A 25,841-nucleotide genomic window follows, 5' to 3' on the forward strand; every position below is an offset into this window, starting at 1 on the left:
CAATCACAGCTTAGCGACCAGCTTTCAAGCTCTGACTTCTTCCAGGAGCTGACGTGATATGTGATGTGTGGCGGTTTTAGTAAGTGCTACACTCAACATTTAATGAATTTGGAGGGCGGTGTGTGGTTTTTGGCCTTTTTTGAAAACCAATAGCACAGGAACCATGAGTGTAAGAAATTGATTGATCAGTTTGTTGTAATATAAGGCGCATTATTGTGTCCAACTAACTGACAGACTACTGCTTCAACAGATCATCAGCACCAGGGTTGTGGCCAGTTCAAACAGAAGAACATGCCAGACCTCTGTGCTGCTTTTGGTGGTTACAATGAAAGAAAAGCCAAAACCAAGAATAATGGAATACAATTTCAAAGGTGAGAAGTTATCTTACAGTATTTTACTGCTCCAAACTGTTGAATTTGATATCAGAAGTAATCTCCTCAAAGATTAACAAGAATAAATGAAAGTGACTGTTAAAATAAATAAATAAATGGATTTTTCGCTGCATAAAGCTGTAATACTGGTTCTTCAGAATATCCAACTGTTATGTTGAAACCCTGTTCATACATTTAATATACCACTTTTGTACATTTTTTACATTTCTTTTTATTGTATATTTTTGTATTTTATTTGTTTTTAGTGCTTCTCTTGTGTATTTTTGATTTTATGTGTCTTGTTCTGGATGTACAGCACTTTGGTTCAATTTGTGGTTGTTTAAAGTGCTATACAAATAAAGCTGGATTGGATCGGATTGGATATTCTGCTACAAAGTGTAGAAATCTTTGACTGATAAATACATCTGGCGCATTCCAAGTGAAACCACAGATACATATCTGTGGTATTTACAGATATAAATCTGTGGTTTAACTAGAAATGCACCTGACAATAGCTGTTGTACATTAATATGCGAGCTTCACTTCCAAAGCTTTTTCTTTGTAATGTTAAAGATGAAATGTTATGCTAAAACAATGAGCATCAAACTGATCTTGCTTTTTCCTCATCATTTATTTATTTATTTATTTATTTTTAGCATTGTGATGTCGGTGACATTTGCTTAATTAGTTAGCTAGCTATAGCAGATAGTGGCCAGTGTCAGTCACTGAAGACTAGTTTTATGCATTTCTTGTTCCTTTAACATTCTAAGCATACATACCACGGCACTACATATCCCATATGGTGAAAACATATTTATTTGTGTTTTCTTGTTATTAGAAACATAAAAGTGTAAAATAAAAGCACTTTATAAACCAGTAACCAACAGTCATCAAGCTCAAATTTTGTATAATCCTGCCTCCTCACTCCCCATTGCTTCTTGGTGCAATATTACCACAATAACAGAAAAATCTTTAGTACTGCGCGTTATGCAGCAGATGTGGCTAACATTACCACAGAACTCTGTAAAGTTGAGGGACATTGAGAGATAGTGGAAACTTTATGACAGATTTAAACCAATAAACAAGGACTTGGTGGGTTTCATCTGGTACTGGTAGTGTTTTAGCACAATCTAAACTTTGTCTGTTGACATCTATCCTGCTCTCCGTATTCACAGAAACTGCATTTTAAAGAAGCTGAATTCCCAAAAAAGCTGTTGCCATTTTTTTTTTAAAAGATATTTTTCTTTTTTTGTTGTCAGACAATGTGAAGTGACACACTTATTTACATCTGTTATGTAACTGTTTTGCTCCATGCTGTCAATCACAGATGCAGAGACAGTTTTCTTCCTTAAGAGGTTTTGGACAGCAGCAGCTCAGCTGCTTTTAAAGCTACAGACACTAAAACAGCTTGTTTAGAACAGGACTAAAAATTGAAGTTTTACAGTCATGCTGAATGATTATTTTGAGCTGAAAAACTAGACACATTCTGAGGACATGTAAGACTTAATTAATTCGCTGAAATGGGCACAGTATGGGTCCATTTAGTAGAAGCTTGATGGTGGAGAGCTTGATAGATGTTGCAAGATAGCAGTACTAAGGGGAGTAAGGTTTAACAAACGGCTCACTGTAACTATGACGGGATCAAACATAAGGTCAGAAAATATAAAAAAGCATCAAAATGACTTTTTTTATACTTGACTGGGAAACTTTGAGCCATTATGTGTCAATAACACTGATCTGATACGCTATGTATGCTTAGCATCTGGAGGTAAAAGGGAAAGAATGTCTTGTCTTGATATTTTTCTGGCGAAGAGAACACAAGTTGAGAAACATTAAAAGAGACATACGAAAATCTGGATGCAAATAAGAAGTGAGTGGTCTGTTTTTGCTAGCATCTGGATACATCAGTAATCAGTAGAGACCATTGAGTCTATAGCCAGAGACGGATAATGATAGATGGGGAAAGATACAAAGAGCACAGTTTGAAGTTCAAAGTCAGGTGACACAGAGAAAATGACAGGATACAGAAAGAGACAGGGAGGTAAGTTGAAGAGGTGAAGTCAGATGATGGTATAATATAATAGAGAGTGACAGGTGAGAGGGATAAACGTGGGAAAACAATGGAAAAACACATGAAGTAGTGGAACAAAGCAGAGATGTAAAAAAAAATGGACAGGAGATGAGGTGAGGCAAACAAACTGAGGAGAGAAACATCACGGAGGGAAACAGGCGGAAGGCTGTTAGATCGAGTACAAGATAATGACAAAATGTTAATGAGAAAGAGAGCTAGCGGTATGGGACTGACCCGAGACAGCACATGAACAGTGGCAGCAGTAACATGAGCAGAGAGGAAGCCAATGGGGAGCCTGCGCTCCTTCGGCACATGGCCTCATCCTAACCATCAACAGCCAATCACAAGGCAGGAAACAGAGAAAACAGAGAGAAAGAGAATCATGCAGCAAAAAGGTCCACATAGTTAGAAAGCAAACATGAGCAGAAAAGGCAAGAAAAGTTAGATCAAGTCGACAAATAGTTGACAGATGCATTCCTTTGAGAGGCAAGAGTGAGAGGAGGAGTTAGTGTGTGGGCGTTTGCATATGTGTGAGTGAGCGAGAGTTCATCTTTTAAGACTCTGACACTGGAAAAAGACTATATAGTGAAAACAAACAGAGCATTGGAGCACAGAGGTTTCACACGCAGAGATGCTGCGAAGCTCATAAAGCGGTTTGTTTAGCTTAGTTATTCATAAGTCAAGCAACAACAGACTGTTTATCTTTGCATGGGAAACCTATGCACATACAGCTTCTGAGGGATTTCGAAAAAAACGAAACAAAAAAAAATAAATGACATGCACCATGTAAAGATATTAGTAATGGAAAGGTGCCATGGGTAGGATTTCCTCACTGATATATTGTTTCTATTTTGGGAGAGCAGCTTAAGTATTTTGGACTTTAGCCAGTGACTAAAACTAGAATGAACTCCTTCTGCTCATGGCTTTATTGGTCTCTTATGTTTTGCTGTTACCACCTCTTATTTTCCAGGTAAAAAAGTCACAACAGAACAAATAGTTTCTTTTTAAATATCAATGTGTGCAATAAGTGAAAAAAATATTTAAAAAGTGATTTTCACACAATTTAGAGATTGGGTCGAATGATATGATCACGGTTACCTCATACATTTCCCTACATAATATCACTTGTACAGTTTATTTTTAACGGAATAAAGCGTCTTTCTCTTCAGCCTGTTAAAGATATGTTGGTTTAACCTGCAGTTTTATGTTAGATCTTTTCAGTAAAAGCTGCTCTTATTAATATTTTTAGATTAACAATGGACCAAATGTGTAATGTAAATAGGGGAAAAGAAATTGTCCCATCTCTCTCCTTTTCCACTCAGCAAAGTGGATTCTAACATTTCAAATTGCTGTAACAGTCCACAACTCACTGTCTTGGTTTACATTATCTGTTCTAATCTGTCCTGTTTGCAGTGGAAAAGCTCTTATACAACGGCAGACAGATAAGGTCAGTGACCATCTTGGGAATATTGTTTAGCATTTAGCAGCTAAGGAGGCTAATATTTCCCTTAGCAGGTAATGAGAGCGAAAACTGAGGTAAAAAGATATGGAATATTTGCCTCCCATTCACTCACCAGAGGCCAGTACTACGAAGCAAATTCACCTCATCTTTTCCTTACCTTGAAAACCACAACAACCACAATCACACCGAACTGGTTATCACCTCAGCATGGTGTTGACACCAGTTACAAATGTAGACAGGTGCAGAGCCGCATATTTCTCACTAGAACAACAAACTATAATCCTAAACTCCTACAAGCAGTTTAAAGCCATAATACAGACTATAAGAAACACAGCATAATGTGGGAATGTGTAAGTTAAAGGCTAACATCATTATCCTGCTGTTAAAGGACAAGTTAATCTGACTGTAATTACAACTGTGCATTCCATTCAGTTAATGTGTTGCTTAGATGTAGTTTTATAGTGTCCACGACAATTTTCACCTTATTATTTCAGCTGCAACAGTCTTGAGAGCATGTAAAGAACAAACAAGTAAGCTGACTTGCATATCTTATAAGGTCAACGAGTACAAGGCTTTAGTGCTTTAATCAGTTTCTGTATTATTTTTATGTCGCCTACAGACCGATAAAATTGCCTGCAGTCAACAGGAAAAAAAATATACAGCACGGAGTAAATATCCCTCCACTGAGACTCTATATCTGTCAGATCTTTGTAAGTCAAGAAAAAAAAGGGGGTTTAGATGGTCCCTATAAACTTTATAAGAGACCATCTCACTTCACAGGATCTTCGACATTTAATGGTGATGCCATTTTCCAAGATGACTGATTGGTCAGTTTTTTCTGTTATCTTGAACCTTGAATATGGCATGCTAAGACGCGAACCACTGTCGGATTTCTGAAAAGCCTAAATTAAACCTGATGTTATCTGGCTAACTCTAGATAATTCCAAATCCTGCCTTGTGGTACAGACCTCAGGGAGCCAAATACAAATCGCCAAATTAACGCTAATGTTGGATCTAAATAACCACATATCAACAATACAGGAAACCCGACATGGAGTGACCAGTTTGCAAAAAATTGTGCAGTTCAGACTGTCCGGGTTTGATGAAAGCAACTTACGTGTTCATTGTTATCGAAACAAACTGCAGGCCCTTTCCTGTAGCGAGGGTTCAGAGCCATTTCACAGGGATTAGGCCCATTAGCTGGATGAGTAAAGTCAGGAACATAATACAACTTGTGGGTGATTTGCATTTGAAGTAGCAGCCGCAAACAGTGCTTCGTCCAAAAGACATTCATCTCTGATTGCTGCAAAATTGGTAAATATAACATCTTGATTACTAGAGAAGATCACTAGTGCTCATTCGATTAATGTCCAAATCTAGGATATCCCGTATAATTGTGGAACGATTAGTGAAACAACAAACAAGTTGTGTCTTTTGGATTTCCAGCCCATTGCTCAATACCTCAGTGATGTGGCAGTCATTTTCGAGCATTGTGTTCTCCAAGCGGCTTTATCTGTAATTGACCACAGGCCTGTGTATTTGAGAGAACATCATAGATTTGTTTGTAAGCTATTCAGCAGACTGATCCCACACCACCATCTGCCTTACAGACTCGCAGAGAAACCCAGCACAGACGAATCTGAATTATGAGCCAATTTGTAAATGTCAATTACTGCGGAAATGCCCGCTGTGGGATTTAAAAGACGCAAATGAGGGAAACATTGATTACTGGGAGTTATGAGCGATGGAAAACAAGCCTTTTAGGACATTCTTTTGTTTCCTGCAAGCTTCCTTCAAAGAGAGAGAGGTAAAAATATTTGCTAATCGCTAGAAGTCCTAATCTAAGCCTCTACTTGTGATTATCCAGATAAAAGTTTCTGAAACATCTGTTGACTGAATCAAACGCTCTCTGCCAGATGATAGCTGCGTTCGGTAAAAGGATACATTGCTGCTCGTCCTGTATTAACGGCTTCGTGTCACATGACGTGCAGGTGCCTTTTGCATCAGTGATGATAAAGACCAGGTTTGTCTTGGGCAGCTTTTCAGCATGGTAGAGCCTGGAGAGAAGCAGACAGACACACGAGAGACACAAGAGCAGTTGTTGACACATGGGCTGGAGTCCAGGAAAGATACAGTTTCACTCAAACATGCTCACAAGAGATGCACCAAGTTGAATATTTAACCAGAAAGCAGAGAAGAGAAGACACGGTGACTCCAGTCTGCTGCTTTCATGTAGTTTTCTCCAAAAAGCTGCTGCAAAAAGTAGACTAATTATCCCTCGTACATGACTAAGCAATACTCCTGAACACAATGAAAAGCACACTCAGTCAATTTCCCTAACTGCTTTTATTCCTAAGGGGACGCAAACCTGCTGTGCCACCCCACTGTCCTCCGAGAACTTTACTGAAACCCACATGTCATTGGTCCACAAATGATTTTCTCTGCTTTTTTATGGCGGTCGTTAAAAAGAAACGTGTGTGCAGCTAATGTGCAGGAACGCCACACGGCATGCGGGCAGGCACTCCATTAGCCGGCACGAGGGGGCCTTAAAACACCATACATACACACATCACACACACAAGCATGCCAAGACGGTGGTCCACGCTAGTGACTTGACTTCACCTTCATGGCATGTGAATTTTTACAGCCCTGTCTTCGTGCCATCGCCGGGGACTTCATTTATATCTCATGGACGCAAACGTATCTGTTCTAACTTGGACTGTAGCTACACTCTATGCACGTGTGCATAAAGGCCCACTGTGGAGCTGAGAAGGGTTTTAGGTGTCCTGTGGATAGTTTTACCTGGAGCAGTTTTCACAGTCGACCGAGCCTCTAAAAGACAGGTTGTCGGTCTCAAAGAAGTATTGAGTTTGCTCTGTGATGCAGACCTCCTGCCGCATGGCATCGGATACTTCATCGTCCATTTCAGCTGTAGAAGGACACGCAAATATATTCAGATCTTTATCTAATACCACACACTTACAATAACTCAATATTTACATATTATCATTGTAGTAAATGGTTGCCTAGTTATACATTGAGCAAACATTAAGAAATACTTGCAGACATTTAGAGCTGTGTTTTTTGTCACATATGTTTTCACGTTAGTTGCTAATTTTGTAGCATGAAGTGGAGATCAATTGATTATTGGCCTGACTAATTATTGGATCATGTATTCAGTATTTTTCTGAATATTTTTCATTTCCAGACCAAATAAATAATTAAAAGCACAATGTCCCACCCACAACAGATTCTGATTAGTTATACATCATGACTGATAGTCAAGAAACCATGCAAGTCAAATGTCAAAAAGTTGTCTTTTAAAATAAACATATGCAAAAAATTGCTGCTCAGTCGTTGTATGATTTCTGACGGATAAGTCCCAATAACTGGATTTGCAGTAGGATCACAATCATGTGATCAGCAGCAGGCAGCTGACGTAGCGTTCACTTGTCATCATAGTTACATTGACACCATGCCACTATCTCGCAATGATATGGAAATCTTTAACAAATCCGTGGATCCAGATGATAAACCGCATCACTGTCAAAAATCTTATCAGTTAGTCCTTGTGTCATTTCTGACCTTCGCAGAAAATTTCATCCAAATCCGTTAGTCTGTTTTTGAGAAATGTTGAGAACAGACAAACAGATGGACACACGTATGCAGATCGTCACATAACTCCGCTGCGTTCCTTGGCAGTGTAACAAAGGTTACTCTTAATTTTTCCACCAAGATTTTCATTTAATATCAGTTACTGGTCTGGTTAATTGCAAATGATTGATATTAGCCCTGACAACAGCAAAACAAACAAACAAACAAACAAAAAAACCCAAACATATATACAATCTCCTAGTATGCAGAGGAATTATCAGACCTATCAGAAATAATTTTTTGAAGGAGATGCTTTGGAAACTTGCAGCAAGATTGACGATTTTAAAGGCAAAGCAATGCGTTAAAAAATCTGACATGCTACTAATACAGTAAGGCAAAGGGAAACTTTAGTCAGCTTTAATTGTTGGTGAATTTATCACAATGTTTTTTAGATTACTTCCTTTATAAATAGTAATTTGATCTACTGTTAATGCAGAAAAACTACAAAAAAAGTTTTAAAAAACTGAATAAAGTTTTCTTATTTCATGCTAGGAGTATTGAGTCGCGATAATAGTTTTGAATACTTCTTTAATTAATTACAAAGAAGGTGAATAAAATTGGTTTGTACTGATTCAGAAAATAAAACATTTCTTTTGAGAAAGGATGTGCGAGTTTCTCTGGGTAATAAATTCAGTTGTCACACTGTATTATGGAGGCAGAAGAAATTTAACAGACAGACGTATCAAAACTTCGGTAAATTAAAAAAAAACTATGTCCATATGGCCCGAAAGTGTTCTAGTTTAAAAGAACATCTCCATCACACGTCATTTTAGAAAAAACACACAAACAGGCCTGTTATTTGGTTTTGTTTTGATGCGGTTGGTAATCTGTATTTTCTAATACCACATTTGTGTACGCACAAAGTATACACAACTCCACACTTGCATGGTCTGGCTCACATGTGTGACATCTGAAATCCTCTGAAGATGAGCTGTTCCTACGGCGTTTGAGATCTTTTAAGGCCTTTTCAAATTAACTAAAAATACGTATTAATTACTATTTCAGTTTCACAGGGACGACATCTGGGCTCAGCTGGATAAATGTAGCAAAATGTGTGAAACAAATGAGAAGTCACCTGCATCCATGTAACTGGGGAACGTGATGCTGACCAGCAACTGTTGCAGTATTGACCTAAGAGCAAAAACAAATCCCAAAGATGAAACATGCCTGGATTCACTGGAACAACACATCGGTGAAACTAAACAAGCAACATATGTGATTTGAATTGCATCTAATTTTGGTACTTAATTAAAAACGTCTTAATGCGTGCTTTGATACTGTGACTATGGCCACATTGTCAAGGGCCTGAAAATCCAGTTTTATTGTAAAACAAGCTGTTAATGGCATCAAGACAGTGAGGCCGAGCATAAATCAAGGGAAGATTTTGTGGAATGCTGACTGTCTTGGGAACAATTCAGCTATTAAACAGATGCTATATGTCCTTTTGGAGGAGCAAATCCTTGCCTGCTTTCCATTAGAACCTGGTTTTAAGGACTTACAGTGATGGCTTTTACTGTATATTTTAGTTCTTCATCATTTGGGGAAAAAAAGGAGGACACTAATGCCTAGCATGTTAGAAAACGTAAAAACAAAAAACCAGACTCACCAGGTTGCAGCTGTTGCCCACCATCCTAGATTCAAAATATCTGCTATTGTGGGCTGAGAGGGACAAACAAAATGAGAATTAATATCAGAAAAGCACAAAATCTAATCTCTAATGAAGGTTAAGGAAGCGTTTTGAGCTGGTTGAGCCACTCTGAACATCCTGTTTGTGTTTACAGTGGCTGCAGATTGTCCAATTTCACCAGGCACAAAGACCAAAAGGTCCAGCCAGAGATTTTATTCTCTCCCCTCTCGGAGGAAATTAGAACACAATCCTCCTCAACAGATGCGAGGATAAATATGTAAACAAAGAGCCAGTGAGAAAACAAAGTAGCACACGGTTTGAATAAAAGGCCCAACATGCTGTTTTGATTATGGTTAGCATGCGAGGGCCTTGTTTTGGTGAATCAGTGCTGTATTCTTTTCTCTTCACTTGATGGCGGCTTGAGTCATCAAGGGGTCCTAACTAACCGTGTTAGAGGCATCGCTGGCTATCGACAGCGTCTTTGATCAGAACATATCTGCATCTTTCATCCCACCTTAGTCACTCGATTCAAGCGTATTGTACATGTTTATGGTCAGTAAATGACGTGGCTTTTCGGTGAGGGGGAGGGGGAGATGTTTGAAACTGTGAATAGCTAAGAATACTTTTATCTTTTTATTAGGTATCAGCTTATTACCACTCCCTGTAATCTGAGCCTTCCAGCATCAAGAGTAATTCATCTGTCTGCAGACAATTTGCATCGCTTTGCTGCGAGTTGTGCATTTTGTAAGTGATGAGAAACAGCGGCTGTTTCTACATCACTCGCTGTGTTAGCCAAGCGTGCTGGACCACCTAATCCTGTTACTGTTACTGCAACTCCCACTCTAACGCTTTCACCATACCCTCTGCTTCCCTTCTCATCTGCTCCGTCCAGATTTATGGCTCCCCAGTGAGTGATGCTTTGTGTGTGTGTACGTGTGTGAGAAGGCAGGTAGAAATGGCTGCATGTGTACACGCATAGGGGAAAATGTATGGCTATCGAAAGGTGTGAACGTGTAAGTGTGGTTGTGCACATGTGTGTGTGTTTGTGTGTGGACGGTTTCTGGCTTATGTAACTCACCACGTAGACGGATCGCAGGCCTGCAGCCGCCTTGCTCTCTTTCTCGGGGTCACACAGCGACTGGTAGTCGTAGGTGCTCTTAGAGGTGAACAGGGACGAGTTGACCAGGTTTTTCATGAGGATGGGATCGATTACACCGAAGAAACGCCCAATCTGACGTCGGGAGGGGAGAGGAGGGTTGGAAGTGTTTATGTAGCAGGGTTCAGGTACTCGGGAGAAACAAGAATCCAAACAGGAACAGAGACTTAAGCAATATCATGGTATAAATAATAGGACACATGCCTGCTTTGGAGCCCAGAGGCAAAACCTACCAGCCTGTGCCTGACCTCACTACTGCATAAGGGGAAATGGTTTCAGTAACAAGGGCCCACTGAGGAATGTTTGAACTCTCTGTAGGAGCACAAACCTTTAAAATTACACATTATAAACGCAGGTGAATGGGGATTTCCTCAATATTTCTCATTTACAGAGCGCTTAAACGCCGTTATACCTTCAGTTTACAAGAGTTAATGCCTTGCACAACATGCACTAACAGTCGAGAATGTGTGCAGAAAATGTTCACACGCACACACAGTAAATCACCCTCAAACCAGGATGATAGACTTCATTATAATCTGATTAACACAGTCCACCAGGCAGCCATAAATTTCCACGGAGAGGAAGCAGTTTGTCTCGGCATCTCAGAGGTGTGACATGACCGTGCGCATGGAAGTGTTTAAGTACTTGGTTATCCAGGAGGGAGTGTGTACAGTGAGTAGGATCCATCTGTGTGGAGTCGTGTGTGTGTGTGTGTGTGTGTGTGTGTGTGTGTGTGTGTGTGTGTGTGTGTGTGTGAGTTTTAGGAAATGCAAACTATCCTTTTCCTTTCACTCCGTAAGGTCACTGTTAACAAGCCGTCCTCCACATATCCATTCCTCTTTAGTCTAATGGCCAAAGGATATATAAATCTTCCAGTCTATACGGTAAAGGGAGCCTTCTCTTCTTTCCCTGTGCAATAACACAAATAATGAATTAACAGTCACAGCCCTGTTGCCTGCAGACTCCCCGAGGGGGGTTTTTTGGAGAAAGAAAAGGAATGAGCTGGAGAGAGAAAGACATAAAGAGGGAGAGAAGGCGAGAAGCTTGCAGAGAGAGAGAGAGAGAGAGAGAAAGAAACTTTGCTCCTGAAGGAAATATGATTGAGGGCACACAGCCTTTTCCAAACAAGGTCCCTGGGTTTTAGTGCTGCTGCCAAACTTCAGAGGGCAACTGATTTATCCAGCGCACACCCAGCCCTGATTGGGAAGGAGCTGAGGCCGCATGAAAAAACATTTACTCAGTCGACAGCAGGGGCCCAGTGTTAGCATTTACCATAAGACAACGGTGTAGCGGGTAGAAATATGAGTGGGTTTATGTTTGTGTAACAATGATTAATACAAAACAATGATAAAAATGTGTTTGTATGGATTCATTTGATTATGTTTAGTTAATGATGTGGAAGGAAAATTGAGACTCACTGAAGATTCACAACAGATTTAACTGCTCACAATTAAGTATCAGTTGAATCCTTAAGATCGAACTGTGCCTTGTTTAGGATGTGAATAATGCATGATTGATTTTGGTGCTTTGATCAAAACTATACTGGTTCCACAAGGTCAGTGAGGGCTTTACACAGAACAGTAAGTTCTAGGTGTGGAAACTCATTCTTAGCACTTTGACAAAAATGATTTTCAGCTAAGGTCAAAAAAACTGAAAATACTTCTCTAATAAAAATATTTGAACCCCTTTTTCTTTTTTAACTGCAATATTACGTTCTGCACCTCTATGGAATCAAGACAATCATGGCTACATTTAGAAAGACTTCAAAAATGTCTTCTGTGCAGTAAAACCCAGATTAAGTGTCAAAAATTATTGTAAACAGTTTAAAAATATTAAATATTTATTTTTACAAAATCTAAAAAAAGGAGATAAACATGCCTAACACTTCTCCAAGTGCCCAATGGTATTATCATTACCAGAAAAGAACAAATGGTGTCTTTGCATTCCATAGATATTTCACTACATTTGCTGTTTTGTGTCCTACCTGCTCTGTGAAAACACAGCCTGCAGTTCAGCCCAGTTCAGCTGAAAAGCCTGTGAATGTTCTTCACATGACTGTTGGTTACACTTGAGTCAGTTAGTTGTTCTGAGGAGTGCAGAATTTGTTGTTCTTTATAGAATCTGGTCACTGCAAACTATTTTGGCAAATATTGAAATGAGACGCGTACAATGATTTTGATGATGAATCAAAAATTTAGGCTCAGATTTGATTATTTTACGTGAAAAAAAAATGTGTGTGTGCTGATGACATCCATTTGCTGATGAAAAGTTGTGAAACAAAAATCCAGACAAAAGTTAGTACGTGAAACTTAAAATAATTATGACGAAAAAAGTGCACGTTTTTTCAAATAGTAGTCTTTAAGGTGCTGTGTGTAGGATTTAGTGCCATCTAGCTGTAAGGCTGAAAATTACAACCAAAAGTACACCCCTTGCTACACCTTCCCTTTCTATACGTCTAGAAGAAACTACAGTGGCCACAAAAAAGCAAAAATAATACTAAAGCCCTCTATAGAATCATCATTTTTCCCCCCAATCTGTGCACTAGATATATTCTATTCAAACATAATGGTATAACATAGTGCTCTCCGTAGAATAGGACTATCTGTAGATGTAAAGGGCTCATTAAAGTAAGAAAAAAAACTTACTTATATACACCGATGAAAACAGAATTATGAAATTTATGTTCCACTTCTTCCATAAATACCCGTAAGTCTGACACACTAGACATTTAACAAATTAATCACAAGGAGATATTATGTGATATCCCATGATGCTGCTACAGTATAATTAAATTACTACACTGTCTTGATATAAATCAGCATGAGAACCACAAAAATGCTTTTTCTCTATAAGTAAAGAAATAATCTATGATGTCAAGATATTTGGACCAGATACATCCGCACAAGACAAGGAAACACAAGTTAATAAAATAAATATGGTTCCATTCTAATAAGGCATCTTATATAACAGCTAGAACTAATAACATAATTCTGTTAGTAAGTCGTTAACAGAATGAATTACAGAATCATAGATCATTCTGTTCTATGAGGCATTAGAGAACCCTGAAATATTATAAAGTGAGGTGAGAAAATTATGACATTTGATTTATTTTTGTGACACCTTACATCCCTTTTTATCTGCCTTGTTTAACAGTTTTATGCATGTGAGTAAAATGAAACGTAAAAGCCCACCTGACTTATATATTCCTCTCGATTGGACATCACCAGGAAGCCGCCATCATCCAGAATGACACAGTCTACGTACTGGAACCACACAGAAAAGATTAAACCGATGTTCCGTTCCCACGATCTTATCCACAACTAACAGCAAAAAAATGACAAATATGTTATAAAACATCTTACCTCATTGTTTCTCTGACAGCCGCAGATCTCATCATTGCACTTTAAACACAGAAGGGCAGCAAAAGTTACAGCGTGGATCCAGTGTGTGTCCACATGTGTCATGCAAGATAGAATCTACTCACATTCGTCCTGTATGTTGTGTTGATGAAGCTCGCCATCCACGCACTGATGTCCAACTTCACGCCGACCACTGGGATAAAAAAAACACAAAGAGCGTAGATCATATCAGACCTCTGTGTCAACTTTACACTCTGAACTTAGAAAATGCAAACTTGGCTAAAGATCACAGGAGACGAGACAACTTGATGTGTGGTTTGTGTATGCGTGTCTGTGTGTGTATGTCAAAGAAAGAGGGAGAAATAGACAAATGACAAGTAGTGGCCATTAAATAAAAGCCTGCGACTGTCTGAAGAGACAGAAGCATGAAAACAGTGAAGGCTATAGGCTTTTAAATTTAGGACTGTAAATAAGATGCATGGCTGTGAGTGTGTTTATGTTTAGGTGGCAGAGAAAAAGATACAACTTGAGAAATTAGGTTTAAAAATGTAAATACTCTTTGTGTTGGTCTGTGTGTGTGAGTGTGTGTGTCCTTACCAGCTGGTTTCAGTACGATATCATCAATCTTGAGGTTTACGGCTTTACTCACGAGGACCGAGTCGTCACTTGCTGCACGAACAAAGGAAACAGTGTATGGAAAATGCACCTTCACTCATTTTTACTACAAGGCTAATAACATGTTATTGGCCCTTTCATTACAAATTGCTAAACTGCTGCTGATTGTGTCCCCCGCACCAGTGTGGCGTTCTTTTAAATCACTCTGGCTGTATACCAGATTAGTAGGAGCACCTAGCTAAAATGAATGCAGCCTAATACAGCAGTCCTGCGATAAATGTCACCTCCATGAAGTTCATGATGTTCAATTTTTGTCGAAACTAATTTAGAGAGAGCTGCCAAATCAACTCCATTATCATTTTTGGAGGCTGTAGTTTATGGTGCTGTTGAATTGCTGTATTGTGTTACACTGACAGGTGTTTCCATTAATTTGACTACCAATTTAAACAAGTGAGGCCAAGCTAAAAAACAGAAACACCTTTGTGGAGAATTCAATAAATTTTAAGAGCACTACAAACTTAATTTGGTAACAGTATACATATACGTATAAGGTGTGATCAGAAAGTTCAGATTCTGTTCCTGCATAGACATGCACATGGAACAGGTGTGAACAGTATCTTTAGGGGGTCAAGATTGTGCATCGTGTTGCACGATCAACAGTATTGGAATTGTGTGCATATTTGTGACCAGCACCATAAAACAAATCTGCAAGAATCTCTGTCAACAGGCCAGGGATGGTATAAGCTCGAATGGTGGGTCCGAGGCTATGACCAAGAGACTATACAGTAGTCTTTAGTGGAAGAGCTCATAGTCTCCAAAACTGAAGAAGGCATGTCTGATTAGGAGGGCACAAAGGGGATGCTCATTGTTCTTTTTAACATTATTGAGGTTGTTCGTTGTGTACTAGTTCCCCAGGGACATACTGTAAATGTTAGTTCTACTGAAACATCCTGTGGTGCAATGGCAATCAGGTACTTGAAGTTGAAGGGTTTTGCCACAGTGCAGAAGATCCAGATGGTGCTAGATACGTTACAGAATTGGATTTCCAGGATGTGTTACAAGTCTAGAGAAGGAAAAGGTGATAACTTAAAGAGAATGGCAGCCAAATATAATTTAGGTGGTTTTTGGGATTTAAAGACGCAGTCTCAGAACTTTTTGATCGCACCTCATATAGACTCTATTCATTATATGTATGTGCAACATATTGGCTGTTACTCACTGGCATTCTCTTTGGCAAGGTAGGGTGTTGGAGTGAAGATGTACAGATCATTGTCCAAACTGCGCTTATAGAAACTGGACTCGTACGTCTCTGCATCTTCTTTCCAGTAAAATCCAGCACTGTCAAATACACACACAAACAGAAATGCACACAAATGTTAACATGAACCAACCTCTCCTCATAAAAACACACCACACGCCATACACATATAGATCCATGTACTCCTACTCTCGTTAATTTATAATTATTTATAATTACTATATGTTGCCGTCATAATCTCTATAAGCGGGTTCTTTAAGTACTTGTTTGGCCCAATGCATTTTCTCTTCCTGAGCTTCCTCTTGGAAATATCCTTAATGAACATGGTTCTTAAGTGTACTCTTATGCAGACGATATAGTTATTTACATCCCTGTCTTTCAAGATAATTCTGCTTTATTATCTGAACTTGAACACTGCATTTATACCCATATCTTCTGTCTAACTTCTGCTTGTAATCACAGTCTAATCTCATTAATTGCACAGGGACTGAAATATATCCCAAGTTTCTAAATCCTCAAATATTCATGACATGTTACATGCTACTGAAGTCAGTGTATGTTCCAACATGTAGCAATGATTTTGGGTTTTAGCTAGTGATTCGCTACTACACTTTGGGTGTTTGGGCTCATGATTAGGGGTGAGAAGTATGCATATCTTGAGTGAAACTACAGTAGAATCACTGCTTCTTTTCATTGAGTGTAACCATTTGATCTGAACCGGATGCCTCTTGAATGCTTCTCTGTGGTGGTGTTCTAGTCATGTTTTGCTGGCAGGATCCAAGGGATTTTTTTCTAGCTACGATACACCCAATCTGGCCTGGGAAAGCATGAAATTCCCCAAGAGAAGTTGAGAAAATTAGCTGGGGATTTAAAATTAAGGGCCTGTGGGCTACTTTTCTTAGCCTATACCACTACAGACATGCTGCAGTGGATGGATGAAGGTCTAAAATCCAGCAGATCTGCTGTTATGCCATTACTTACAAAACATAAAGCAGCTACATGGGGAAGTTACAGCTTTCTTAGCAGACCACATCATTTTTCTTTACCAGATAATCCCAAACATTTATTTATATCCTCCTTCCCATGCTCTTAAATCAACCCCCTCCTTCATCATTTGACAAATACCTTTTGGGGTAGACCCGTGTAATCCCTCCATCGGTGGCAACAAATCTGGCCAGGACACCATGTCTGACGAACAGAGAAAATAAAGCTGTAAAACACACAGTTACAAAAATCTGGAATGTGCTTAGTGCCGGCCTGACATTTACTGGTGATGCTGAAATACTTGAACCATCTGTATTCAATTGTCGCACTTTGACATTCATTACCAAACACCAAATATTGGGACTTCACTTACTGCAACTCGTTTTCTTTCCAAAACTTGATGAGATCCGAGGTGATGCCGGCATCCAGGAGCAACCGGTTGACCAGCTCCACATTACCTGAAGAGAGAAATATCAACATGCTAACTTTTGAAGAACATTTGTTTTGATCTGCTGGTACAGAAATTGTCAGCGACAGGCCGATGTCTCATCTTTATAGTTTGAAGTTCCCTTTCGTTTTCAAAAAAAAAAAAAAAATAGCCTGCAAAGTCAACACTAATAATGTGAAAAAGCAAAGAAGGGAAAAAAGATAATCACAAACCAATAAATTAAACAAAAATAAAGTCAGAATCCACAAAGTAGGGAAAGAGTTGGAAATAATGCAATATTTACATCACAATATAAGCATCCAAAATCAAATGGAAATTGAGTGCAATGTGGGAATAAGCTTTTGCTGACATATTACTACAGTTGTGAGTGAGCACACTGCAGGAACAAAACTGAAGCAATCTGACAGATGAGATACTTTTTTCAAGAAAGAAGGTCTTTGAAGAGAAGATTCTTAAAATTAAAAACAGACACAATCTCATGACGACACTGAAGCCATGAAATATGCATTTTAATTTACAACAGCCTATTAACGGACACGCTTAATGTTGTGGTGGAGTTGGCAGGTTGGTAAAAGGTGTAAAAAAATATCTTCGCAGACATCCGACAACCACATGACAACCATAACGGGCGATAAAAGCCCATTTTTTCGGGAGTGTCCGCCTCTTTGAACCCTTTCGATGACCCGCTTCAGTCCATTAACATCGAGGCTCGTCCATACACCCCCATCCCCTCCACCAACCTTTATGACACACCACACACATCAGAGAAAACAGCTGGTGTAACACTTTATTTCCCTCAGTCCCCACCTCCCCACCCACCCCCCCTCCCTGTGTGGTGGTTTTCATTAGGGATTCTTTATTGAGGGCAGCCCAGGAATTCCTAATGTACTTCAACTTCTTCGCCACTGCAGTGGCTTAACCAAGCAAAGCGTGTAACGATGCTCGAGCCGCCGATGGTCCACATGGGCCAGACTCCCGTCTCCCTCTCTCTCTGTGGACTCCATTAAACTAGCAGCTAATAACGGTGAAAGTAATATTTCAATTGGGTGAAAAGTTTTATTGGACTGATCATGTTGAGATGTTTGAAGTGAGTTCTTAAATGCACACCATCAAATTATACTGTGAAACACAATAAAGGAGCTCTTTCATGAATATCTGGGGACCTTTTGTTTTACTCGGGAGTGACTCATATCGATGAGTTTATGCAAGAAGTGGCAAGGATGTTAATGCATTGGTCAGATGTTAGGGAGAAGGTCCGCTGGCCCCTGATTTGTGTTTTATTGCTCCGCTCGCGCTCTCAGCTTGACGTGTCCTGCTCTTTCTCACAAACACAAAGTAATTGGATGAGGTCGAGCGGCTATAGGTGGGGTGTGGAAGGCGTATTACTGCCGAATATTGTGTGTGTGCGAGCGCGCGTGTGTCACATCTAAGTCGACGTGCCTCACACATGTGCAGTCAGGCGTGTGATGGTCAGACTTTTAGAGTTAGCATCAAATGGGTAACACGAACACAGGGGTTCCACATTACAAAGCTTTGCTTGGTCATGCACACCAAACCATCCAGCCAGACCTGTATTTCACTGGAAAGGGAGACCTCTGGGAACAGGATCAGGGTTGGCACTCTTCCATTAAATGTTAAATGCACACCTCAATGCTGAGCCAGATGGCTGACATTGATTCACATAAACATACTATAGCAAACACTGTCAGATGTAAATGGGAATCTTAGTGAGAACAAAGTCTGCTGCAGAGATCCAAAATAAAAGCTTCTAAGGGACAATGTCATAGTAACCTGGAGCATGAAATATGGAAAGGAGAATTTTGGAGAATGTTTCTGCATTTTATTGTACTTACACATGGGGTTGTTTGGAGTCTTGGTGTCGATGTAGTTGTTAAACTCCATGAGGAACTCAGTGTTGTTCGTGTTCTTGTCAGGTGGTTTTAAGTCCTTACAGTACACCCTGCGGGAAACAAAATAACTTTATAGTCATACCGAGTCAAAGCTGTCATGTTAGCCATAAAAAAGGTAATAAACTAAATGTCATCTTACCTCGGTGCAATGAACGTGTAGCCATATTCATCAAACTTGTCTGCCATCAGGCTTTCAGAAACTAATGATAAGTACAAAATATTATGAGATTTCCAACAATATGCAAGTTAATATTAAGCTGAAAGAATGATTGTATGCAGATGAGATGGCGCTCCGCTGGGCAGAGACCAACACTTGTTGAATATATAACAGTGAACCATTAAGAAAGCAATCCTACAGCGACCACAAACTGAAATGAGATTTTGTCTCTTGACAGTCAGAGCAGAAAAATGCCATAATTCCACAAATGTAACACTGACCAGCTTATGATTAAAGTAAAGCAGGGGTTGGCACTCACAGACATTACATAGGAAAATTAAAAAAGGGGCTATATTTATCACATAACTTAGAAAATTAGACTCCATGTTGTCGACACTGCACATGTAAAGAACACAGCTGAAAATCAGGTCTATAAAAGGAGGAGGGTAAAGGCTCAAGAACAGGACGAGAGACATGAAAGTAAAGAAAAAATACTTGCCATCTTTCCCTGGAGTGGAAAAAATCCCAGCAGAGAGAGAGTGAGCGAACAAGAGAATCATCCCCCAGGGAGGTAAAGACGAGAGGGAAAAGAAAGGGGAAAAAAGACAGGGTAAAACCACAGGGGTCAGAGGTGACAATATTTTATTCACAGAGCGAGTCCTGAATAGAAATATTGCATTCCCAACAAAAGGATTTCAGGCCTTTGGATGTAAATGGAGAGTGCTGATGGAGAACATAAAGAGAGGCTTAAAGTGTGGTTAGAAGTTTTTAGAGTTATGATTGAGATGTGTTTTTAGCATTAGTATTAGCATTCTTTTGGTGATCCGGCAAATCTGTTCCGATACTAGACTCAAGTGACGCATTTGCATTACAAAACTGTGTATTGAAATGAACTGAGGAATATTAACCACAGTTCATAACGCTAATGTTCTTTTGACATTCTCTGAAGCACTGCTGATTATTCGGTGCAGCAAAATTTTCTCATGACAACATGACCTTGTCCTCTTTGCTGATCACGGTTGGGAAATAACTGCACCAATGTGGTTTCTCTTTGATTTCTGGTCACTGCTTTCTAATCCAACAAAGTATCTAATGATGATGTATAGCAGAGAGATTTGGGGAGTGATGAGAGAATTTATTTTCAGCGCTCTCGCATGCCTTTTTACACCTGCTAGTTTTGTGAATTTGTTCAAAATGAAATATTCGGACAAAATAACAGCAAATGTCAGCCTGAATCAGTCTCACACATAGAAACATGCAAGACGAGAACCTACACTGACTACCAAATGCATGACAAATAGATGTGGGGATCTGGGACATGATATGTTTTCCACTTCACTTGAGTTTTTAAATTGACATTTACAGTATTTTCATTGTCTCAGAGAGGATAAAACAGACACAAGTCAGGCTTCAGTTTCAGATAAACCACAGAGCTTAACAATGTTCTGTGGAGACTTGATGCTCACTAACAAGACAAAAGTGATGACAAAGCACACAGTGGGACAGACAGAAGAGACGAAGCTTAGTGTGTTAAGAGGGATCCTGTCTTTCATTAGGAGTTATTTAACAAGGTTGTAAAACTCAAAGTGAGTCAAAAAAAAGAGAAAACCGAAGAAAACAAGGACAACTCATGTTTTGGGTACAGACTCACAGCTTTCTCCTTTATGGCTTCACCTTTAAATAATGCAAACATCCTGTCCTCTGTTGTTGCTGCTACAGTGGGTTAGTGCCAAAACCACATCTGAGGGCCGTTGGAACAGGTGGGGGGTTAAATACATATATGCACACACAGACACACACACTGTCTGCGACGCACTGTGGGCACGCATCGCATGCGAAGCGCTGCTTCTGAGAGGGAACGCCAGCTTGATTCAGTGCAACAGAATTGTCATTATTAATCAGAAGCCAGTAAATGAAGAAAAACAGTGTTTGTGAGTCTGCAACGCCACACAGAGCGAACTGAGACACACAAGTTAAGTTACATCCAAAGACTGCCGGTGGCGTGAGAGAAAGGAGAAGAAGATGGGGGTTGTGAGGTAAAGCACAGGAGGAGAATACTTGCCCAAAAACGCTGCAGGGGGTCCAACACACCAGGAATGGTCAAGAGTTGAGGAGGGCAGGAGAAGAACAGGAGGAGGGAGGAGGATCAAAAGTCGAGGAGAGGAAAGAGCGGAATTGGAAAAGAGAGTCGGAAAGGAAATAAGCCAACAGGGTTACACAATATTTTATTCAAATGGATATTGAATAAGAATATTGTATACAGAAGTAGGAAACACTTAAACTTTAGGTAAGCAACTGGTGGAAAATACAAGGGCTGTTTTGGGTAGTGTCGGTTGAGGTGAGGGTAATGACGTGTGGATGATAATCTGTTTATGCCATCACATTGTTGGAACTTAGTTCAATGTTGGCAACAATCAGTTTTCACTCTACGGTTTACGTTCAATTTAGATTCAGAGTTGCGGCTCCAGCGTGATTGTGATTACAGAAAGGTTCCAGGGAATGAATACAAGTCTATACAATGTCATAGAACAATTACCGTTGTGTAAGTGTAGGTTCTGCTTTCATCACAGAAACACATGGAAATGTCAGCATGACTTTTCATGTAAATGCAGGTTTGCGTATTTACATCACCTTCATACTAAAGAACCACACTAATGGAATCACATGTTTTCAGAATCTATCGGCATCTAGCACTCAAATTGCCTTTTGCCACAAATTTCATTTGCAGAGATATGAAATTTACTTCTGATGCGTCATACATTTTGCTCGTTTTAGTCTTTTTGTTACGTATTTATGTACCTCTGCTGTTGTTAGAGCAGTACAGCTATAATGTTGAACTGATTAGTCGTCGGTTACTACATTAATTGTCAAAAAATGTGTAAATTCTCTATTTACAGCTTCTAAAATGTGAATTCTTTCTGGTTTCTTTGCTTTTTTTGACAGTAAATTGAATATTTTTGGGTTGTGGATAAAACAAGACATTTGTGGACATCATCTTGGGTTTTGGAGATTTTTTCACTATTTTCTAACATTTTATAGAACAAACAACTAATCAGTTAATCAGAAAATATTAGACAGATTCATTGGAAAATAAACTAATGGTGATTACATTGATTAAATTATGATCTTAAACTTTTAGAGACAGCTGCAAAACAACCGCTGCAATGTCATAAAAAATTCACATTACTTTTAGAACATCCACATTTGTCTTAAAATTTCGTTCTTTCTGTTTTTTTTCCCAACAGACCCCCTGCAGCCAACACAGAACTCTCATACGCTGGAAAAACCTTCAAAGCCCTTCCTAGGAAACTGTGAAAAAATGAAATCCTCCCTGTGACAGATAACTAGTTTCATGTAAGCTTCGAGTCTCTGCCAACTGACTTTTTTGTTTGTCTCTGAAATAAAGAATATACAGCGGCTGTAGAAGAGGTATGAAAATGTCTTAAAATGTAAGATATGTTTCTAAAAATGGTTGATAGTAACGCAAAGTGTGCGGAATACACGAAAAACCAAAAGCAGCTAAATGTCCTTCAACAGAGGGAGACTCTTAGCTGAGACGGCTCCATCTTAAATGCAGTGCGCACACACGCACACACACACACACACACACACACACACACACACACACACACACACACACACACACACACACACACACACACACACACACACACACACACACACACACACACACACACACACACACACACACACAATAAAACTGTCCTCTGAGTAACACTAAGAGTCAATGACATCTTTTACTAGTGGGAACAGACGGAGCTGAAAAGAGACATGAGACATTGATGCCACACATATGGACCCTCTGATCCACTGTAAACTACACAATAGGACTGAACACACAAATACCCACTTACAGACAGACACAGAGTGAGATATTTGGTTTTAAATGAACTGATGAGTATTTTATGTGTGAAAGGCGACACTGGAGCCGCTGGTCCCGCTGTCTGGTGTCAAGAACTTTAAACAGCACCACAACTGAGGGTGTGTTTTGTCATAGCAACACAAGTGGCAAGGGCATGCAGAGGTTGTGTAGATGTATACGGGTGGGTATAGATGTACATATGTATGTATATGTGTGCGTGGGGGTGTTGTAAATGATAGATAGGAACCATAAGCTTAGGCACAAGGGTTTCTCAGCCCTTACATGGAAAGCAATAATGTCACTGGAGAACATTAGCAGTCATTTTCCACACAGCACCATTTGTCTACGCTCCGTACAAATGGAAAGTAAATGTAACTGAGTGGAAAATCCAAGAAGGGCACAAGAGATTGAGCTGATTTAGAGTGGCACTTACACTTAGCCTGGGTGATTGTGTCGCCGATTGTGGCACGGATGTAATGCATACTGTACTCAGGAAGCACCAGGGCCAGGCTGAGAGAGGACAAAACAGTTAAAAAAAAGCACGCTTTCCTTCTACATTTTGCACTGTAGCACCGCTGCAAATCTTTCATTAAATCCTGCGAAGCACTTTTCACCAAGAGGCAACTTTTTTTCCAAACGGTACACATAGGTTGTGAACATGAGCCTCTCCTGGCTTCACCTACATCGCTCTAAACTGTGTCTGGAGTTTGTCCTGATCCTCAGACCACACTCCTGTCTCAAGGAGAACCAAATGGCTTCATGACAAATATTTTGAGAAGTGTGTTAATGCAAAACATCTGCTGTTCTTCTATTCGTGGAGTGCGGTTTGCAAAGCGTTCTGTCTTGATGTAACGTGTCTATCATTGCTCAAAGCACGTTCAAACAACGTTGTTTACCTGTAGTCGGTTCCCTTCACTGGTGCATAGGTGTACGTCCTCTGGCCTTGGTCAATGTAGCGCTTTGAGGGCGAGAGCATTGTCAGTAAACATGGAAATTTCTAAACAGATGCAATCTATGATGCTGTGTTGTTATGTTATTGTTGTCTTGAACGTCAACAAATACAGTTACCTCATCTTGAGATTTCACTAGTGTCGATATAGTGTAATTCCCTCTTCGACCATCGATCATATTTTTTCTTATCTGGCAACCAAATAACAAAAAATAAGCAAACAAATCCACCATACAGGGGGCTTCTGATTAAGAATAATGTATTTCCGAAACCTCCACTTTGATCTCATTCTCCAGCTCCGCATCCAGGAAGTCCAGTGTTACAGGTTCATGAAACTTGGCAGTCTGAGTGGAAACGCAAACAATTAGTCACTATTATATACAATAATTTATAATAGGGGGGCTGAGAGTACAAAGAAGGAAAAAAAATCGACTAGTAAACATCAGTTATTGATCTTCTGTTTCCAAAAACAGATTCTAAAGAGGGAACTAATTATGGATTAATTTGTCTGTGTTGTAATCATCTGCTACAAAGGTGTGCATACGTAATTTACGAGAAAAGCGCTTATCTCAAAGGTCAATGAGAAACATGTTGCCTTACAGCAACAAACATCATCCTGAGGCCATATGATCGGGATATACAAAGAACAAAGTCGGCCAAACAGTACAAACATCATCAGAGTAGTGACTGAGTTGAACATGGTATTGGCAGCAGAGACGGATCAGGCTAAGTGGGAAGCAGCTTGATGCTAAAATGTGCAGAATGACAACATTTCTGCAAAGGTACATTCTGGAACAAAAGGTTTGCTAAAGGGCTGCAAAACACTGAGACTCTGTGTTCTCACTGTGAACAGTCTGTTCATAATTACGAATGTAGTGTTTTTGTTGCCAAATGACTGTTTGACAATGTTAATGAGCAATTAATTGGTTTTAGCGAAACAAACTAGATCTTTGGTGCAAATTCAAGTGTGAAAATGACATCAGAAAATCCACAGAAAAAGGGCATATCTGGTGGCTCTAAATGGGATCTGACCTACCGGTGGCTGAAGATTAGGGTGAAGTAACACATATCCGTTGGGATCAATGGCAAAATAGTAGCCATTGGGTCCAAACTAGAGGAAAAAGAAGAGTAACGTCTGTTTAAGGACACAATGAAAAGTTCTGCTACAAGTGTGACATCTGTGGTAACAATACAATAGAATCTGTGCATGAATATTTTCATTTATGTGGCTCTCTTACAGTAAACCGAGGCGTCAGTCTCTTGATATCTTCCAGGGAAACATCAATAGCCATAACCCCCAAGATGAGCTGGTTTTGAGACTTCTAAGAGAACAAAACAAAGAAAATAACCCCCAGAAAAGACAGTCAGCAGTAGAAAGAGTAACTGTAATGAGTCCTGTTCTTTCTGGATGAGTCAAGTCCCTCAGTGCATTCTGAATGATTTCAAGGAAATGGGGTGCAGTAGGAATCTGGACGGATGAATTCCCAAAAGCTTCACGTGCCGTTATGAGTCACTGACAAGGCATTTCCAGGCTTGTTTTCAGTCATACTGGAAGGTAACCCTGAGTCCCTTCGAAGCAGACATGTAAACTCATCTTGAAGCACTTAGCTACCGGATCATTTCTCTCTCTGATCTGCAGGTTTGATCTCTTTTTGATTCCTGCTTCGTGACATACGAGATTCCCTTGTTGCGGAGAGCTTTGAGGGAGCTCAGCGTCAACAGCGGATATAAGGAAGAGCGAAAACAAAGTGGAAGATAAAAGCCATGGATGATAGAGAGGATTCATGTTTTTTTTGGTTTTTTTTTTTTTGGTCTGGTAAACATTATGAGGTGTCCCCAAAACCACAGACTTAAAATCTCTCATGGGGTCGAAGTGTCAGACATACAGTAAATTTAGGCAGTGAGTCAACTGCAAAGATGACAGATGCAAAAGAAGA

The 25,841-nt window shown here is 39.7% G+C and overlaps 1 protein-coding gene across 2 annotated transcripts in view; it reads right to left on the reverse strand.

Moving 5' to 3' along the window:
• cacna2d1a (calcium channel, voltage-dependent, alpha 2/delta subunit 1a) overlaps window positions 1–25,841 on the reverse strand; it is a 121,950-nt gene that overhangs the window by 6,247 nt on the left and 89,862 nt on the right. The window contains exons 17-38 of one of the 2 annotated variants that reach the window (XM_035945000.2): window positions 25,143–25,226; window positions 24,941–25,015; window positions 24,177–24,248; window positions 24,024–24,095; window positions 23,852–23,913; window positions 23,389–23,465; window positions 19,055–19,115; window positions 18,859–18,965; window positions 16,931–17,015; window positions 16,699–16,761; window positions 15,535–15,653; window positions 14,298–14,369; window positions 13,826–13,893; window positions 13,704–13,742; window positions 13,533–13,604; window positions 10,264–10,416; window positions 9,165–9,217; window positions 8,634–8,689; window positions 6,707–6,833; window positions 5,849–5,961; window positions 5,022–5,104; window positions 1,170–2,765 (exon numbers count right to left, since the gene is read on the reverse strand). In XM_035945000.2, the coding sequence (XP_035800893.2) occupies window positions 2,658–2,765; window positions 5,022–5,104; window positions 5,849–5,961; window positions 6,707–6,833; window positions 8,634–8,689; window positions 9,165–9,217; window positions 10,264–10,416; window positions 13,533–13,604; window positions 13,704–13,742; window positions 13,826–13,893; window positions 14,298–14,369; window positions 15,535–15,653; window positions 16,699–16,761; window positions 16,931–17,015; window positions 18,859–18,965; window positions 19,055–19,115; window positions 23,389–23,465; window positions 23,852–23,913; window positions 24,024–24,095; window positions 24,177–24,248; window positions 24,941–25,015; window positions 25,143–25,226 (1,821 nt within the window). In that variant the 3' untranslated portion in view covers window positions 1,170–2,657. Of the gene's footprint in view, window positions 1–1,169; window positions 2,766–5,021; window positions 5,105–5,848; window positions 5,962–6,706; window positions 6,834–8,633; window positions 8,690–9,164; window positions 9,218–10,263; window positions 10,417–13,532; window positions 13,605–13,703; window positions 13,743–13,825; window positions 13,894–14,297; window positions 14,370–15,534; window positions 15,654–16,698; window positions 16,762–16,930; window positions 17,016–18,858; window positions 18,966–19,054; window positions 19,116–23,388; window positions 23,466–23,851; window positions 23,914–24,023; window positions 24,096–24,176; window positions 24,249–24,940; window positions 25,016–25,142; window positions 25,227–25,841 lie in introns of those variants that run through there. The other variant, XM_055006822.1, reaches the window with a different exon arrangement.

The sequence above is a fragment of the Amphiprion ocellaris genome, chromosome 21, assembly GCF_022539595.1.
Source record: "Amphiprion ocellaris isolate individual 3 ecotype Okinawa chromosome 21, ASM2253959v1, whole genome shotgun sequence".
NCBI classification, from domain to species: domain Eukaryota; kingdom Metazoa; phylum Chordata; class Actinopteri; family Pomacentridae; genus Amphiprion; species Amphiprion ocellaris.